Genomic DNA, 20,418 nt, shown 5'->3' with positions numbered 1-20,418 from the left:
ATTCTTTCACTGATTCCTTTCAAAGCAATTAAGATTTAAACAATAAGTAAAGACACAGTCCATTTATCAGAAATGTTAAACATGTATAAATTATGAAGATAATATAGAAAAAAAAACTTTTAAAAGGTCTTTCCGTAAGACTTTACAGTAAATAATGTCAAATTGCATTACTACACCAAAGGGCAAAATGGAAAAACTTGTTGTTCTTTCCTTTTAAATTACAGCAGTATTTCAATAGCAAAATAAACTGAAATTCTTTAATATACTGTATATACAGTAACTGAGGATATTAATTTAAAGATTCCAAAAGTGAAGAAGTACTCTAGGCTATACATAAGAAAGAAAAAATGCATAACAATTCCATAAGGAAGATATATACAAAAATGTTAAAAGCTTTTTGCAACAGCAATGTTGTACAAACAAATATATTTTTCATATCTTAGACAGTCCTTAATATTTTTGAGATATTACAATAATAAAAACTTTCAGTTTCCGTTTTTGACATTCTTTAAGTGTTCTTTGTGTTCAACAGCTAAAAAAACATCTACTGTATTTCTCTCTCAGAAAAAGCATAAAAACAGCAGCATTCAATCTTGAACACTGTTCCTCAGTATAAATTAATTTTGCTACACTTTAAATAAAGATAGAAGAGCCTTCTAAAAATCTTTGTCTGGACTTTGCAATTTATAAACAAACACACAAAATATCTCTATTTCTATTCCAACTGCTTTATTGTTGTGTTGTGCTACTAGTGGTTCTGGATTGTTTTGAAGAATAGAAGGTCACTTATTGAGTTAATGTACTGTATGAAACAAATGATTTAAGCAAAAAAAAGCTTGCACTGCAGCTTTTATTTGGCTTTTTCTTTTAGTGCTAATAAAGATGTGCAAATTGTTTTTGCATGATAAGTAAAGCTTTTCTTACCTTTGTGAAAATGAAGTTTAATATAGTAAAAGTATATTGAAGTCATTAACCAAGCCAAGCACAATGCCACACATCAGCAGAGAAATGTATTCTCTGTATTCTCTAGAAACAGTACACATTAAACCTTAATAATAATGACCAACGAGCATGAAATGCTGTAAAATTCCTACAGTACAGTGCTTGTAAAATTATTGTGTTATAACAGACTGTCAACTGTCAAGGTTTGTGCTGAGGAGTACAGATCCAGCCATTCAGAATGTGTGCCAGAAAACGCAGCAATTTGCAGTGTGCAGGCTATAGCACACCATAACGTGTACATTTTAAATGGACAGCACTATTTTGTACAGCCGCCAAGTAGTACAGTGAATGCTTAACATGTTGTATGGAGGCATTTGGGCTGTCATCAGAAAAGGCCAGGTTTCGAATAATGCTGTCTCAATGTGCTTTCGCAAATAAAGATGTCCATGGAAGCCAAATACTGTACAATGTCTCTTGTTGACTTCCCATTGCTTTTCATCTTCTTTATCTGTTGTAAGAGCATCTTGTTGATTTTGTCTATAGTCCATCTCTTTAGCAAAGCTGAAGTGCAATACATTCTCTGTCTTGACAAATGGTACAGATTAACTTGTACTGTACTGATGAACTAATATCTGGGGAGTATTTTTCTTTCTTTGAATCAAACACACTAAAATGTAAAAAACTAAAAAAACACCTAATGAAATATGATGGATACATTTGCAACTCAATGCGATACTACTAAAAGGCAGTGCATGCAATAGGTGGGAGAGCAAGAATTGACCGATATCCTGCTCTTCTGTTTCAGAACTTAGTGACTTTTAAAACTTACTGGGGGTGGACCATATCAGTAAAATTTTAAAGAAGCAAAAGGGCCTTGTAATGTCCGGGAAATCATTATAGGCATGATTACATTGTATGATTGGAAAAGAATAAATGATCGGATAAATGAAATGCTTCAAACACGCTCATTTCCTCTGATTTAGTAATCTGTGCAGCAGTAAAACAATTATATTAAACAAGGGAGCATGATGCTATTTTTTTGTCAATAAAAAAAGTATTTTAATATTTAAAAGATTAATATTTAGTTTCCTTCTTTCAATGCATGATTAGCATGAAAACAACTCTGGGTTATTGTTCCGCCAAGGCATTTCAAAACTACAGTACAAACGAGCGTTTTTATAAAACAGGCCATTTGATTGCTGATTGCCTTATGTTAAAGTACAACAAACAATAAGGCAGGATACTGACAATTCATCCTCATTCTCCATCAAATCTAATCCACATAACAAACACAGCGGGATGTAACACCCCCACCATTTGTAAAAAACAAAATGTTTCTTAAAGAAGTTTGAGTACGGAGCTGCGCTGCATAAGTTGCCCACAATGGAATACGTAAAGGTTAATTCCAAGCTGAAAAGAAAAGAGACGAGACACAACATCTCTCCTTTATAACTCTTCAGCTTATAGCTTGATGATGGCCATCATTATTCATATTATAAATAATATCTTCCTTTTTGCATTTAAATTGAAACATAAATTCACCAATCCATCTATTTTCTAACTGCTTTATCAAGGACAGTATTATATTACATTTTTTATGTTTTTGACAGATTTCAGAATGTTTTGACTGATGTGTAAAAACATGTAACATAATGTGTAGAAAAGGTATTGAGAACAGAACATCTAAACATGTAGTTTATTCTTATTCTTATACTCTATATTCTTGGAAAGGGGCCCATGCAGATCACGATTTGCACATACAATACTATTAATCACCTGCCAGCACAATCTTATTTTACTATTAGAACATCATAAATAAGTTAAAAACAAGAACAACAAGCAGAAATTTTACTAGGATAACATGTCTTTTAACATTGATTAACAAATAAAACTGTTCACAATAAATAACGAAAAAATAGAATCTTTGTAACTTCAAAATTATCAGAAAACATAACACAAATTACTGCATTAAACCTTGATAATAAGGGAAATTAGATCAGTAAAGCTAAGCAGAAGAAGGGAAAGTCTGACAAAAAAACTTTCTATGAATTAAATCATCAAGATTTTTGGGAGGCAAAATCACCAATTAAATCTTCATATTATAGTTGTTGATCCACTGTTTGATGCTCATAATGGCCAGTTCACTGTGATGGTCCTGTGCCACGGTTGACTTCAGGTATGTTTCAATCAACTTGAGCCCTGAAAAGCTCCTCTCTGCTCCTGTCACTGACACTGGGAGAGTGATGGCAATCCAAAGTGTGACAGGTTGGTTTTACAATACCCCCATTTAATTAAATACAGGAGAAACAAGAAGCAAGTAAAAAAAATGTGTTTTAATGCCAATTATGTACAATCGCTGAACAGTCTTTTGTACAGCACATTTGCATTCATACTTATGTTTGGCCAGGCAGCGTTTGTTTTTACTACAATTGCGGGAAACATGAATCTGTTAATTTCTACTAAAACACCTCCAGTAGGCTACGTGTCTAGCTTGAAAATGTGGCTTGTCTACCCTTCACTAGTTACATGGATCAGACAGACTCAAAACCAAATGAAATACCAATGAGTTGTTCCAATGGCTTCATATGTCGTACCTCTGTTTTGAGATTGCTTATCCCGCTCCTATTTTCTACACTTCAGAAACATTACATACTCAATTATTATTGGTCATTTTTAACCAGGCTACCATTTGGATCATACACAGCAGGAACAGAAAGAGGCACTACAGGGAACGTTTTGCTTACTTTCGAACGTGCTGATAACATGTTCTGTTGCAAACTGAGGAGTCTTCCTGGTGCCCCCAAGGCAGCAGCCTAATTCACCTATGCCCAGGGCTGGTCCTGTCTTCCATTGTGCCTCACTAGAAGCAGTGCCCTGCTGGAATTCCAGGGCATTCTCTATTCTTTCATCAGGTAGTAGGAACTGGTGAGAACTAGGTGAATGTCAAATATATCTAAATATGGTCAACTATAAAATACAATGGGAGTATACTGACTTTTTCACCACACTGTACACATATGCATACATATCTGTCACATCTCCATTCCTTATCAATGTCTATGTTAGATTTTGAAATGACAACTTTAAATTTCAGTGATAAAAATCTGCACTGTAAATACCAACTAAATTAATACTAGATTAAAAAAACTGTAAATAATTTTATGGAATTCCAAAACATGTTTAAATGCATACTACTGCAATAATTTAGTACCTATTTGGTAAATATGTTTGGAGCAGAGCACTTGACATCTTGATCCCTGAAGCTGCAGGATTAAAAACATACAGTAAAATCTTTGCTCCCCACACACTCATCCTAAATCCATAAGTAGTCTGCAAAACATAACATCGTTTAGAGTCAAAAGGCCATATTAAGCCTGATGTAATAACATGAGTTTAATGTGAAGTGTTAGACTATATTTCTTCTTTTATATTTAGAAGTAAACAAGAGAACAAGTGTGGACTAGCCTCAGGCCATGCCTAGAGGGCCCAGCTTTCTGTCTTCAGTCTTCTTGCTTTTAGCAAAAAAAAAGAATAGTTTTGCTCATGTGCTTTTCACACCATATTTCTACCATAATTTGATCCAACATAAGCTTCATTTTCATTCACAATGACTAGCTATCCCAAAGGTCTGTACCACTGAGGTAGACAGCCTGCCAACAATCACACCAAATCACCACCTGAATATCTAAACATTTGTCTAAATGATGTAATTTACAATTCAAATTGTTTTAGAACAAACTTCTGACTAATTAAAAGAAACACAATCACCCTAGTCCTCTGTTAATGGAAGCAAGAAGACCAAATTTAGTTATTCCCAGTAAACTGTTTTCGAAGTAAATCATGATCATTTATTTAGAACTTCTAAAATATTTAGACAGTATCCATCTTAAATTTGTTTTTTGCATTTGTTCAATTTTAGTTTACAAAAACAGTGCCTTTCAAAAGTAGCCAGATCCTGTCTTTGGTTTCTTATTTTGTTAAATTATGCATATGTGTTTTTTAAACTTAATATTTTATACAAAACCAGAAAGCTCAAACTTAAGACTGCAACTCCTGAATGTAAGATGAGTTACAGTAAATGTCAGCAAAAACTAAAGAGAAAAAAATGAAATATTTTGATTGCATAAGTTTTTAGATCTATTTGGTGGCAGCAATTACAGTCACAAAGTGTTTTGGGTAAATCTTTATAAACTCACACACTGGTGTAGTAGCAAGGCCTACTATTACACAGAATTAAGTGTTATTAAAGATTTATAAAAATCTCTGTGTTGCCTTGACAAGGAGGTTTGTGCCACTCTCTAAATAATAATTGCTTACACTTATATAGCACTTTTCTGGACACGCCACTCAAAGCCCTTTACGCGTAATGGGGATCCCCTCCACCACCACCAATGTGCAGTATCCACCTGGATGATGCGATGGCAGCCATTGTGCACCAGAACGCTCACCACACATCAGCTATTACTGGGGAGGAGAACAGAGTAATGAAGCCAATTCATAGATGGGGATTATTAAGAGGCCATGATCCGTAAAGGCCAATGGGAAATTTGGCCAGGATGCTGGGGTTACACCCCTATTCTTTTCGAGAAATACCCTGCAATATTTAATGAGTCAGGACCTCAGTTTTACGTCTCATCCAAAGGATGGCACCTTTTTACAGTATAGTGTCCCCGGCGTTGTATATTTAGAATCTTTGTTTGAGAGTATAAATCGTCATGTTTGATCAATTCTTAAAAGTTATCCAGTACTATCACAATTAACCGTTATGATTACAGTAAATTAAAATACCCATATCACTACACTGTGGGCTTGGTGCAATTTTTGGCCATTCTGCTTGGCAGATTTGCTCAACCTTTCTCTAGTAGGTTGGTCTAGTTGGTGTAAGGTCTAGTAGTACTAACAGTGTGAAAAGCTGTTTTGTAATGTCTTTACCCAGATTCTCGATAACTGTTACAGTACCATTACCAGCCACCAGGGGGCCAAACCCACAAGCACTTACCTCAGCTACTCAGGGAAGACTCAGACGACCTAGACCTCGTCAACTAATCCCAGCACCTCTTCACCACCACAACTCCCCTTCCCGGCCTACTTAATCCCAGCTCTCTGTTCCTTCCCTACTCAGTATTAGGTTTTTTGTTTTGCCTTAACAGCTAACACTCAAGCCTGGACAAAGTGTAGCTTTGGTCTTGTGCTTTGGATCACTGTCCTGTGAAAAGGTGAATTTTTGCCTCTGTTGTAGATCTGTTGCACAGTAAAATGTGTTTTCCTTTAGTATTTGCCTGTGTGACCATCGTGGTTTCGTGCGGGCTCGTGCCCTTGCTGCACCGCCGTTTGCTGCACGTGCAGTTTATCAAATGCACAACAATACAGTGTGCAGCAGTAATTGCTGGCAATGAAATGTCTTTTCTATGAGCTCACTGGGGGGGATAAAAATAAAAAAAATTAAAGTTACAAAATAAGGTTACATAATAATAGTGCAATAAAATTGAATAAGATAAACTCAGACAAAATTCAATATAAATTGAACTGCTATGTGTCCAGGGTGTATACAATACATTGTATCCAAGTAGTGCAGTATGCTGAGTACTATGAAAACTGTATGTCCATGTAGCCGTTACGGTGATTTGCTGAAGGAACTGCGGCTTGGCTATTTAGCAGTCTTATTGCCTTGAGGTAGAAGCTGTTCCATAATCTGTTGGACTTCGACTGAATGGTTTGATACCATTTACTGGATGGTAGGAAAGAAAACAGTTTATGACTGGGATGACTGGGGTCCTTGAGAATGGACTTGGTCCTCCTAAGACATCTAGCTGAGTAGATATCCTGGATGTTTGGTAGTTCACAGCCGGTAATGAGCTGCACTGACTTTACCACCCACAGCAGTACAGTTCCCATACCAGGCAGTGATGCAACCAGTCAGGATACTCTCAATAGTGCAACTCTAGAAGCTGGCCTGGATATGTGACGGCATGCCGAACTTTAGCCTGCGGAGAAAGAAGAGGTGCTGCCATGCTGTTTTGACCACGATGTTGGTGTGGTGGGTCCAGGTTAAGTCCTCTGTGATGTTAACTCCCAGGAACATAAAACTGCTGACCTTCTCCACTGCAGTCCTATTGATATAAATGGGTATGTGATCTCCTCCCTGGTGTTTCCAATAATCCACGATCATCTCCTTAGTCTTACAAATGTTCAGAGAGAGGTTGTTCTCCTGGCACCATGCCATGTTTTAACCTCCTCCCTGTACGCAGACTCTTCATCTATGATCAGGGCGATGACTGTCGCATAGTACGCAAACTTAATGATGGAGTTTGAGTTATGCCTGGCAACACAATCATGGGTAGCAAACAGCCTTGGTAGGGTTCAGTCCCAGGTCCTGGAGTTTGATGACAAGCTTTGAGGGCACTATGGTATTGAATGCTGAGCTGTTATCAATAAACAGCATTCTCACATATGTTCCTTTCTCATCCAGGAGTGAGAGGGCAGTATGGAGGGCAGTGGCAATAGCACCCTCTGTTGACCTGTCCTGGCAATACACAAATACAAAAGCTTTCCCGTCTTCGGTATGGTGCATTATTGATGCATGCATTGCAGTTCTAGATGATTAAGTAGATTGGGCTAACAGGGATATTCAGAGATTAAACTTTTTATGGAGTCTTTACTTGGAATTCACTTATTTGACCAAGGAACCTGAAGAAAGATGTGAAGACGGGGGTTTAAATTTAATCCCTTCTGTATGAAGTTTAGACTTCTAAATCACAAGCTGGGGTTTATGGCAGGAAAGGGGGTTAACTGATAAGGATTCCAGATGCAAGCTAGGAACCCCCCTGGGTTTAATCTTAAACTGACCATTTGGCCAGGATCTCTTAACTGGCCTAATACCATGACCCCCCCTCTTTACCATCAGACCGAGTGACGTCAGAAATGGAAAAGAAGATACTTAATAACCCAAAACTTTGTACCGGCACATCGAACAACACTTCAGTTTTGTTGTTTCTTGCGGGAAACAAGACTTCGGCTTTATTGTTCCTTGCATGCAATAAACTCATCTGTTTCACTTCATCTCGGGATCCAGAACCTTATTCTTTCTGTTACAACAACCCTCACAGCAACAAGGGTTTTTATTTTCACCTTGTCACAAACCACATGCAGGCACGCAGACACCGTCACCCACTAATTAACTTCATGCACTTTGTCTATTTAAACTTCCACTCTGCAACTTGTCCTCGCTCACTATTGAGGTTTCCTCAGCCTGAGCTGTGAGTTTAGTTTGCAATTTATCATTTGTTATTGTGACCTCCCGGATTTCGGACCTACCTGCTTCTGACGTTTCCTAGACGTTTGTCTAGGAAAGCTGTTTTTCTCTCTCACTCTCCACATAGGGTCTTTTCCAACTTTTTCCCTCGGAGCACATAACAGAATAGTGAGCCAAGAAACAGGGACCCAGCGGACCGTGACAATTTGTTTTCTTTTTCAACAACAAGCCCAGAACCTTGACCAGTTCACAGCATCAGTACAACAGCTGATTGACCACACTACTGACCACTACACCGCCTGTTGCTGCACCTCCTAGTCCTCTCCCTCTGCCGACACTGGAAAGGTTCGATGGGAACCCAGCCAAATGCCAGGCCTTTTTGACTCAGTGCTGGATGGCTTATTACCTGCTTCCTGATTGCTTTCCCACGGATAGAGAGAGGGTGGCCTTTATGGTATCCCACCTCACTGGCCGGGCTTTAGAATGGGCAACCAATATCCTCGCCCAGAACTTGCCTGAGACTGGTGACATAGTATTATTCCAGTCCACTCTGCAGTCAGTCTTCGGTCTGATGCACTCCCAGCATTTGGCAGTTTCCCAGCTTACTACCCTCCACCAAGGTTCATGTCCTTAACAAGAATATATCTCTGAATTCTGCACTTTAGCTTCTCAGATCACTTGGAACCAGGAAGCCCTCATTCATCAGTTTCGCCGGGGTTTATCTGAGGAGTTGAAGGACCATCTAGCCCACTTGCCCCTGGACATCCATACTCTGGAGGCTTTCATTTTAAGGATCACGGAAATTGATATTCAGCTTCAAGAAAGCAGAGCCGAACGCCTGGTCCCCCCACAACTACCAGCACAAGAGAGGGACCACCACCGCAATGAGGGGTGCTTTTTATACTGCGGAACCCCGGATCACCTCCGATCTTCTTGTCCCGTCCCCCACAGCACGGCATCCCGCCTACAGCTAGGGTCAGTGCAGTTTCATCCCTCTCTTCCACATCTGGGCTCTCTCCCTGCAACTCTCTCTTGGGGGAACAGACAGGAATCTCTTTCGGCTTTTATCGATTCAGGTGCCACGGACAATTTTCAGATTTGCCTCCGCCCTGAACATTCCCTTGCTACCAGTCTCCCCTCCCATCAGCATCCAGTCTCTTGAAGGCTCCCCCCTGTCCCCTGGACTAGTCCAATGGCAAACTGTACCACTTTCCCTTCAAATCGGAATAACACACCAGGAAGTGATCCAGTTCCTACTCCTCAGCACATCCTCTCATCCTTGGTTACCCCTGGCTGCAGCTACACAACCCTCAAATTGCCTGGTCTCACAGGGAACTCATGGCCTGGGGATCTCACTGTCTGGCTAAGTGCTGTCAGCTTCCCCAGAAGATTTTTGTTGCCCTTATCTCACAGGAGACATCCCTTCCTATTCCCTCTCCATACGCTGATCTTCATATTGTGTTCAGCAAGCAAAATGCACTTTCTCTCCCTCACCGTCACTGCGATTGCGCCATCTGGTCCTGGGTACGTTGCCTCCTAGGGGGTGTATTTATTCCCTTTCCTTAGAAGAATCTAAGGCTCTCGAAACTTATATTCAAGAGTTCCTGGACTTAGGTTTCATTCGTCCTCCCCTGCCTGCGCTAGTTTTTTTTTTCGTTCCCAAGAAAGACGATTCTCTGATCCCGTGTATTGATTACCGTGGTCTCAATCAAATCACTACTAAGAACCGCTATCCCCTAACTCTCATTCCTGCAGGTCTGGAATCTCTTTGAAGCTAGATCTCTGTGGTGATTATAATTTAATCCATATCCATGAGGGCAATTAATGGAATACTGCTTTTATCACCCCTCATGGACATTATGAGTATTAGGTTATGCCCTTTGGTCTCGTTAACCCACCTTTCAGAGTTTTATGAATTATATTTTTCAGGACATTATTCACAAGTTTGTGTTGGTTTACTTGGATGACATTCTTATTTTTTATTGCAACCTTCAAGATCATATTTCTCATATACCCAGAAGTCCTCTCTCGCCTTACTGACAGCAAGCTTTATCCTAAACTTGAAAAGTGTATTTTTCCATGTTTCATAGATTCAGTTTTTGGGCTACATCATTTACCCTCTTGGAGTTGAAATGGATTCCTCGAAGACCAATGCTATTAGAGACTGGCCCGCCCCAAAAAATTTGAAACAAATATAACGGGTTTTAGGTTTTGCTAATTTTTATCGACGTTTTATTAGAAATTTTAGTTCCGTCGTTGCTCCTATCACAGCCCTTACCCGCAAGGGTCCTCATCAGGCCAAGTGGAATCCGGAGGCAGATGGCGCATTCCTACGTCTAAAGCACCTCTTCACCTCAGCCCCCCCCCTCCAACATCTGGACCCTTCTCAGCCCTTCATCCTGGAAGTTGATGCCTCCGCCCATGGGGTTGGCGCTGTCCTGTCCCAACGGCATGGGGAAAAGGGCATACTCCACCCGTGCACCTTCTTCTCCAGAAGATTGATTCCTGCACAGGCTAACTATGATGTTGGGGATTGAGAACTCTAGGACATTAAAATTGGTCTGTTTGGAAGGATCCCAACACCCTTTTACTATTCTCACCGATCACAGGAACCTCGCCTATATTCAGTCTGCCTGATGACTTAATCCCTGCCAGGCCAGGTGGTCATTATTTTTTGCCAGATTCAGATTCTTTATTACCTACAGCCCAGTATCAAAGAAAGTTAAAGCTGATGCACTCTCCCGCCTCCACGACCCTTCTGACGTCGAAAAGTCCCTGGAACCCATCAAACCACCCCACCGGATCATCGCTGTTACTCACTGCGGTATCAAACACATCGTCAGACGAGCCCTGAAGAGCCAATCAGTACAACCCCCCCCCCCCTCCGAGGGACTTTTGGTGGCCCTCGATCAAGCCGGATATCACCGATTATGTTAAAGCTTGCCCCACTTGTGCCAGGGTCAAGTCCTCCCATCAACAGAAGGCAGGCCTCCTTCAACCTCTCCCTACACCTGAGCGACCATGGTCACATCTGTCAGTGGATTTTCTTACTGACCTTCCAAGGAGTCACAACACAGTTATGGTGATTATTGACAGGTTTTCTAAGGCTGCCCATTTTGTTCCGATGCCCACTGTACCTTCCGCCCGGTAGATGGCTGAACATTTCATCCAGCATGTTTTCAGACTACATGGCATTCTGAAAAACATCATGTCAGTGTCTCACAATGGCCTGAGGAAGGCCAAAGTAGGTCCGTTTTATGAAAGAATGGCTCCGCTGCAAAGCACTCAAGTAAAATAAGTGAAGATTTTTTACAGTGCTCCCAGTCCCCCACACCAGAAAAACAAAACCCCCAAAAGGAACAAAAATAATTCTTCAAATAAAAATAAATCCTCCTTTTCTTATTGCGTTCTCTCTGTTTTAAGTCACTACCTGACTCACCAACCACCAACAACAACCCTCTTAGGCTGAGGAGCCAGCTTAAATAGCATGCAAACCCATCCCCCTCTGGAACAAACCATTTCTCCAATTCATATGCATGTGGTTTTTCTCATCTCCATAAATAAACCTTGAGAACTGGGCTTAGGTTTGGCCTTCTGAGGCCACCATAGGCTGACCCACCCCAGAAGTACCAACACCAAACAAACAGTGAGTATCATCCATTTTGAGAGCGCTCTCCATTCACACCACAGTACTCACTCATACCTGTGTTTAAGTATGTGTTTTATGTATGTGAATGTATATGAAATTAAGTAATACTGTAGCAGTTACTAGTCAAGCCCTGAATGTGCACCCTCAGGAACTTATCTAGCAACTGCTCAACGGAAGGTGTATGAATAGTGTATTTCCCGTGCTACAGTACCTGTACCTTATGACAGGTTCCTCTGTCACAGTCAAACAGGGGCCCTCAGTTTATTTCTTGGTTTTGGAAAGCTTTCTGCAACGTTCTGGGAACCTCCATTTCACTCACCTCAGGATATCATCCAGAGGCCAATGGACAGGTCAAGAGGGTGAATCAGGATCTTCTGACCTATCTACGGGCGTATTTGTCTACTTGTCAGGATAATTGGTCATCACTTCTCCCCTGGGCGGAATACGCCTATAACTCTATATTTGTCAGCTACTGGGATGTCTCCTTTCCTTTGTTCTCCCGGGTATCAGCCTTCCCTCATTCCCAGCACTACCTGTGAAGTTGATATCCCTTCTGTGAAACAATTATTTTTTTCTCTCCGGAAACTGTGGAAGAAGACTCGACTTACTCTCCAGAAGATCTCTTGCCGTTACACGACCTCTGCTGATTGCCACAGGAGACCTTTTCCCAGACTCAAACGGGGACAGTTTGTCTGGATGCGACGCAAAACATCCCGTTGTGACAACCTTCCCATAAGCTGGGTCCCCGATTCATTAGTCCTTTCTGAGCTGTCTCCCAAATCACCGCGGTCTCCAATCGCCTCACCCTTCTGCCCACACTCCGTATTTACCCCAATTTTCATTTTTCACTACTTAAACCCTACCACTCTCTAGAGCTCAACCCCATCCACCCCCTCAATGCATCATCGGAGGATCACTTGCATTCACGGTTAATAAGATCCTGGATTCCCGCTACTTTAGAGGTTCACTACAATATTTGGTTGACTGGGAAGGTTATGGACCAGAGGAGCGGTCTTGGGTTCCCGAGAGAGACATTCTGGACAAGAAGCTCATCGAGACTTTCCATCGCACCCTTCCAACTCATCAGTCTACGGCATCGGGAGCCGCCCGTGAAGGGGGGGATACTGTCACAAAGCGCACGCAGGCACGCAGGCATGTAGGCATGCAGACACGCAGACACTGTCACATTCCCACAAGCACCCACTAATTAACTTCACGCACTTTGTCTATTTAAACTTCCACTCTGCTCACTATTGTCTCTTGTCCTCGCTCACTATTGAGCTTTCCTGAGCCTGAGCTGCGAGTTTAGTTTGCAATTTATTGTTTGTTCTTGTGACCTCCTGGATTTCGGACTTACCTGCTTTTTATCCCCGACTTCGCTTTAGCCTAACAATTTGGATAATGTTCGCCTAGGAAAGCTGTTTTTCTCTCTTACTCTCCGCACAGGGTCTTTTCCGACTTTTTTCCTCGGAGCATGTAACGCATCTCATGAGATCCACTATTATTGCACAAACGACAGAGACTATTGAACTAATTGTGTGGCTCGTTAAGGTAATTATGTGCACCTAAATTAATTTACTGTAGGTTTGGTAGAGAAAAATGTTTGAATACTTCACAATTAAGACATTTTCACATTTTTTGTTTTCGAGTATATTGTGGATTTACCAATTATTAACTTCAAAGGGTCATGCCTGCAAACTCTAAAGTAACAATATGTGAAAACTGGACAAGGGTCTGAATATTTTTGAAAAGCACTGTAAATATGAGTGTATTTAAATGAGCCTGGTGGATCTCTTTTTATTTTTTAAATACAATATATTATTCTAGGATTCATTTCAAATGTCATCTCAGCAGAAAGAATCCAGCACACCAATGAGGGTGTCACTACTCTATTGGAGAAACATAAACAGTAAACTCTCACTGCAAGAATAAAAAAATAACACAAAACTTATCCTATGGGATTTACCATTAAATTCATCACACTAAGACAGCTTTCCTTCTAGTTTAGACTTTTCTTATTATTGCAGAGCAAATACCTTCCTAAATAATATATCCAATCAATCATTACTACTTTATCCAATACAGGCTCACAAAGACATTGTATACTGTAGTTTAACCACTCCAAAGAGAATGAAAGGGAATGAGATAAGAAATATACATTACATTCTTTTATGTGACATACTGTACTGTATATGGTGATCTAAAGTTATCCGACTTGAGGATCTTGGAGGAATACACATTATGTTCTCAACTGTTATTGACAGCCATAAAGAACAACACACATTTTTCCATGAAAGCAATACAGACATTTACTCAGAAAACTACAACAGTCTGTAGCATGAGTGGAGAAGCAAGTGTCTTAGTTTTTTTTATATCAGCTCAGACACATTATTAGTGATAAGGCCTTAGCTTATGTATCTCACAGGCAATAACAAAAGAAACTAATGAAGTAATACACCACCAGATAAATTAAATCAGAATGTACATTTCTGTACTAGTTCTATTTAAGAATCTTTGGTTTGCTTAAATCATCCACCAAAACCACTTAATTATTCTAGCAAAAATGTTGATAACACTTATGAAAATATAAATGTAATATCTGATTAATTCATGGATCAGACAAATTGCTCATGGAGCTTAAGAAAGCTAAATGTCCTCTTAAACAGACACTGCTTTCATCTTGACCTTTTGATTCTCTTTGTGTAACCAAATACCATAAAGCATCTCTAAGAACTGTAACTCTTCATTTGTATGATGGTATTTTTCATACTCAACTCTGCTTTTTAATTAAAAGTCATTTTGTCATTATTAATCATAGTTTAGTCAGTTCTATAATGAGATTGACAGAGATAAATAACAGCATCTCACAATGGAGCACAGACCTTAAGAAGAAAGCACAATTCAACTCCTTTCATAGTCATATATTAGGAAACCGCAAGATGACCGTGAAAACTGATCTTGACTCTCATCCATACTTTTAAATACCTATTTAAAACTATTAATAAATTATAATTCAGAGGGTGAAGTTTTATATGTTAGAAGTTGGCTGCTGGCTATCTTTATAAAATGAATGGTTTCAGTGATCAGCAAAGCTATTGCAGTATTATAGGCTATAAATGTTAACGCCATCTGGAAGAAATGACTGAGTAGAACTCCTAGCAAGCAACAGGTGCAAGGCGGAATTCACCCTAGATGGGATGTCAGTCCATCACGAGGCACACACAGACACATACACACATACTTACACTAGGGCAAATTTTCCAAGACCCAGCAAACGTCTTAGTATGTCTTTGTACTGTGGAAGGAAATGGGAGCATACAGCGAAAACTCATGTGAACACGAGAAGGATATACAAACTTCACACACATAGTACCTCAGGAATTAAACCCAGGGCTCCAGCTAACTCATGGGCCACCATGCCACAACAGACTTAAATTATCAAATGGGGAAATTCAATTGTTGTGGTCTGGGTGGGACTGTCAAATTCCAACACAACTCCACTAGTAGCAATTCATAGCAACCTCACAGCATAAAGCTACATTGATCAACAATTCACCTTGGATGGGATGTCAGTCCATCATAGGGCACACAAAGACCGCACACACTATAGGGTTAATTTTTCTAGAAGCCCTATAACTTACCAGTATGTGGACTGTGGGAGAAAACCGGAGCAACTGACACCTGCTTAAGTATGGAGAACATATAAACTCCAAAGTCAAGATTTGAACCCAGGGCCCCCTTGCTGAGAAATAGCAATGCTAACCACTGTACTGTAATTTGCCCCAAAATGTTTTCATTTTGTGTCATGTAAGATAATACAGATTTCTTTGTATTTTTTGCAGATGTATAATTCTATGTATCTACCCAAAAACGTACACATTTTCTTAATATATAATCAATATTATACTTTACGTACTGGATAGCTATCTATGTCTTGATTTGTAAATGCTTTCTTCACACAAAACAGTTGTGCATGAAAAGAAAAGATCTGGTGAATCACTGAAGATGTTTATAACAGAATTTAAGTCTCTCCAATTTCATGTATCATTCAGGTGAAAAGATTTGCAATAATGCAAGAAGCACACATTTACATGCATACCAACATTATTTTCCTTTCACTTATGTTGCTGTTTTGGTTTCACATTTCTGCTGAAAAAACTATAACCATGAATATCGCCATATTGCATTATTGTCAAATATAGAAAATGCGAGAAGAAAATCTAGGACAGACTGTCTAAAACATCAGAAGGTTTTTACATAATCCATCGTGATCTGTCAGAACTTCTCCAGACATTATAATGGGCTTTGACCCTTGGGCTACCAAACTACTGTACTAAACACATAAAATGGATAAAGGATAAAGGCAAGTTTCAGGCTTGGAATTTCTGTTTATTATTGTTCAACTAAATAAATATATAATTCCATAAATTAACAGATAAATACACTGGGTTTTAGATTATATTGAGTTTTAGTGTACAAAATAAAAAGAAAATAGACTATTTAGTGTATACAAGATTTTAATTGATTAAAAACTGAATTATTTAAGAATGCTTCATACTAAAATCCTTCTTAAACTGTAAGAAAATGTAAAAACTTTGCAAAAGGCCTGTTCAAAACATCCAAATTATAACAAAGTAGACCATTGGTCCTCAGTCAAGGGAGCATGGAAGATAAAATCATTCTGGTCCAAAATTGTTCATCTCTCATGATTGTGAAGTACTACTAGAAAACAAGCAATAAACCTCATAGACAAGTTTAAACCAGTGTTTGGTTTTCTTTCTATACAGCACAAAAAGCAATTCTGTCCAAAATGTGTTATTGTTTCAAAAATTGTCTGAAATAAATCTACTGTAAATAAGTACACATATTAAACAATTTTGATTTACCAAAAGGCTTGAAAAAGCTAACTGACAGAATTAACTGGTGGTAAAATATGAATTAGGGATTCTATATTAGACTGAAAACATCAGGCAATTATGTTGTGGTAATGAAATATTAAAGTGAAAACTCCATGATTGATTTTACTTGTTTATCCTTACTATATCCTTAAAATTCATGTTGATTCCTAGGACTGCAAATGTGCTTCTGAGTTTTTATCTACTTTGGACTGCTTTGATCTCATTCAACTAGTAATATTTCCCATCTTTACCGAGAATGTCTCAAAATTAATGATATTCATGACACTGAACTACAAATTTCTGATTTTAAGGTTGTGTTTTTTAATGTCTGTATCCCTCTTTCGTCAGTGAGATATAAACACGCAATTTGTTTTAGAAATCTAAAAGCTGTGAACCACTCTAATTTTTCAAATGCAATGCTTACTTCTCCCCTCAATCGAGACATGTCATCTTTGACCTAGGCAGTAATTGTAACTCTATGCTAACTAGTATTTTTAATAAACATGCCTTGTTTAAAACTTGCTTAGTTTGCTTTAAGCACTTCTCTCCCTGGTATACGCCTGAACTTCACTCTTTGAAACTAACTGGACAGCATCTGGAGTGCTTATGGAAAAAAAAAAAACTTTATGTAATAAACAAGTCTATAAAGTTGCTTTATTTTGGACTAGGTCCTCCTACAGTATATCTTGGATACAATCAACTCTGGATAAGGAAGTCATAAAGTGACAACTTTGCTCTTTCTTCCACCCCTGACATCTGTCTTAGGTTTTTGCAATTCTTTCAATCCAAGATTGATGCTATAAATCTACAATTATCTGAATCAACCCTTAGACTTGTACCTGATTTGGACAACTATTTTAGCCCTAGTTTTTCTGCAGACAAATTTCTATATAACCATTTCTATGTAAGGTTTTGGAACATATCAATTACAGACACACACAAGAGCTAATGATTTGAGTGAATCATTCCAGTACAGTTTTCATTCTAATCATAGCACTGAGAAGGCTTTTGTCCATGTTGTAAATGATTTGCTTGTTGAGTTTGAGGCTATAAGTATCCTTATGTTCCTTGATCTTAGTGCAACGTTTGATGCAGTAAATCATTCAATTTACTCAAAGATTTGCAAACATTTTTGTCTATCAATGGTAATGTCTTTAAGTAATTCTTCTCTTATCTGACTGGCAAGAAGTATTTAACCTCTTTTCACCTTAGAAATATTGCCCACATTAGGCATTTTCTATTAATGTCTGATGTTGAATGCTTGATTCATGCATTTAAAACATCACAGCTTGCATTTAAAACATCACAGTTAATGCAACTCACTGCTCTATGGGCTCCCTAACACTGTTCTCTATAAGATGCAGTATGTCCAGAACTCTGCAGCTACAATTCTAACTCACACCAGACCCTGGTGGCACACCATTCCTGCACTTACACTGTAAATCTTTGCATTGTTAAATTAAGGTTAACCATAGTTCAGTTGAATCTGGTCCTTTGCTCATTGGACCTACAGTAGGACTAAATCTCAGACTTTTGATGACCTCACTCTAAATGTTCAAGAAACAAATTACTAAACCTAAAATTCAACTTTTTACTTGAGCCTATGTCTGATTGCCTTATACATACCTTATGATACCTGATACATCTTGTATGTTCTTGTTTCAATTTCTAACCTTTAAATGTATTTAAATGTATAAATTATACTTTTTTCTTCTTTATTACTTTAAACATTCTTTTTAAAGTAATAGACAGACAATTAAACAGATCTTTCATCACATATCCAAATCATAAATAATACTAACTGGGTTTCAGTCAGGTAGTCAAGAAGTAAATTATTTAGCAAGTTATCCTAAGGGAAACTAATTAAACTGTCCTAAAATACTCTGTGACCTAACCTGATACATTGTGCACTTTTTCACATTGAAAGGTGTTGCTCTGTTACAAGTATACAGAAAATGGGGGTAATTACATTTTTGGAGTAAATGGGTTTGGGAATTCCCCCTGAACATTTTACAGCTGTGTTTCAATAACAGCATCAATAGCAACAGGCATGAGATACAAACACCAAGCAGAGGTCATGTCTGTAGGGAAAGCTGGGAGCTAATGAAACATATGACTCTGCATTACACAACATATAATTTACACATAGCAGCAGTGAAACAAAATATACATCACAGACACAAAATATAGAACAGGTGCATTTTACTGTATGCTGCACTATTACACAAAGTTACATTGTTTGGCCACGCCGTGCACTAGAAGAATATCAGTATTGGCCATGTTTTTTCTTTATTAATGGATATTTTTATTGCTGTGCTTTGAATTGTCTGTTTTGATAGATGGGGGAAAATTTGCATGGTTGCAGTCAATGCAAGTGCCACTTGCACCTTAAGCAAAGATATCCCTTTGCTTTCAGAAATAATACATTCAGTCAGATTTGATTCCTTTAGCCATTAAGCTCTGAACAGCTGCCAAACACAACAGTAACATTGGGCCAAATTTGGCACTACTCTTTTGTCTCATATTTAAATCAACCAGAAGCTATTAATAAGACCACAATGCTTTACTTCACCTGCATGTCAATCCAGGTACTGTACATGCATAAACTACATACATGCTAATCAATAAGACGTGGTTAATACATGCTAGTTAATTTTCGATACAAAAAAGGTTCCAATAGTTTTCAATTATTCACGTTAAACCTACTTTATTAAGTAAATAATAATTATTCCCCTTCTTACATATAAAATAAGAATGGATATTCTAAAAATTAATATTCAGTTTTTGATTCATATTTACTAGTTGTATAATTACTAGCTGTATAATTCATAGTTGTATGCTGTCTACTTGCCAATGAAGTAAATAAAAGTGAATGAGATATTACACTAAATGCTAAAAATAATAAATTATTTACAATACAGAAAATATCTGAGGTTTGCAAAAAGTGAAAAGGGGAGTGTACCACTTTTGCAGATAGGGCAGCACTGGTCAGGCTCATACTCAGGGTCGACGCACTCAGTCTGTGGACAGGCAGACACTGTGCACAGCACTTCACCACTGGACTCACAGCGACACTTCTCACAGGCAGACACCTGCAACAGAGGGCATAATATACACTGGGCAGTGTGGGCTGTAAAAGTAATCATTATCATAATACAAATACCTGAGTATCCCCAGTTCTCAACATGGAGCGTGTATGGATCAAGTAGTATATGAGCAGATATGCAAGAAGAAGAAACTGTCCTTCTATCACCGTACAATATTTCCAGAACAGCAAAGATATAAAAAATATTAATTGCAGCACCTCTAACATATACAGATGCAGCCATTCAAAGTGCGCGGTACAGACACGTACCGGAGGTAATTGGCTACGGCGTCGCGCATCGTGACGCAAGATGACGCGGGGTACCGCGGTACGTGATTGGTTGACCGACAGGGGCACTCGTGGTCCGTTGGTCTGTCGTAGAAAGATTTACAGTAAACGTCTTTACTGTGCCCGTTGTAGTATTGAATATTCATATGGAATTTTACCACTGAAGGGAAATCTTAGTAGCTGAGCATAAAAAGAATAGGAGCATACTGCAACGCGTGTGAAGGCCATAAACGATATTAATTTTGGAACATAAACATACAGTATATGGCTGGTCTCTGTACTTTAAAGAAAACATACACGAAAC

The 20,418-nt window shown here is 38.8% G+C and overlaps 1 protein-coding gene across 3 annotated transcripts in view; it reads right to left on the bottom strand.

Annotated features, from left to right (window-relative positions):
• vwc2 (von Willebrand factor C domain containing 2) overlaps nucleotides 1-20,418 on the bottom strand; it is an 82,484-nt gene that overhangs the window by 16,483 nt on the left and 45,583 nt on the right. For all 3 annotated transcript variants that reach the window (XM_088601464.1, XM_088601461.1, XM_088601463.1), the window contains one exon: nucleotides 19,704-19,833. In XM_088601464.1, coding sequence (XP_088457590.1) covers nucleotides 19,704-19,833 — 130 coding nt within the window. The remainder of the gene's footprint in view (nucleotides 1-19,703; nucleotides 19,834-20,418) is intronic.

The sequence above is a fragment of the Lepisosteus platostomus genome, chromosome 12 (genome assembly GCF_059453375.1).
Source record: "Lepisosteus platostomus isolate fLepPlt1 chromosome 12, fLepPlt1.hap1, whole genome shotgun sequence".
Classification (NCBI taxonomy): Eukaryota; Metazoa; Chordata; class Actinopteri; order Semionotiformes; family Lepisosteidae; genus Lepisosteus; species Lepisosteus platostomus.
Note: the sequence above shows the minus strand (reverse complement) of the source record. Positions and strands in the feature narration are given on the sequence as shown.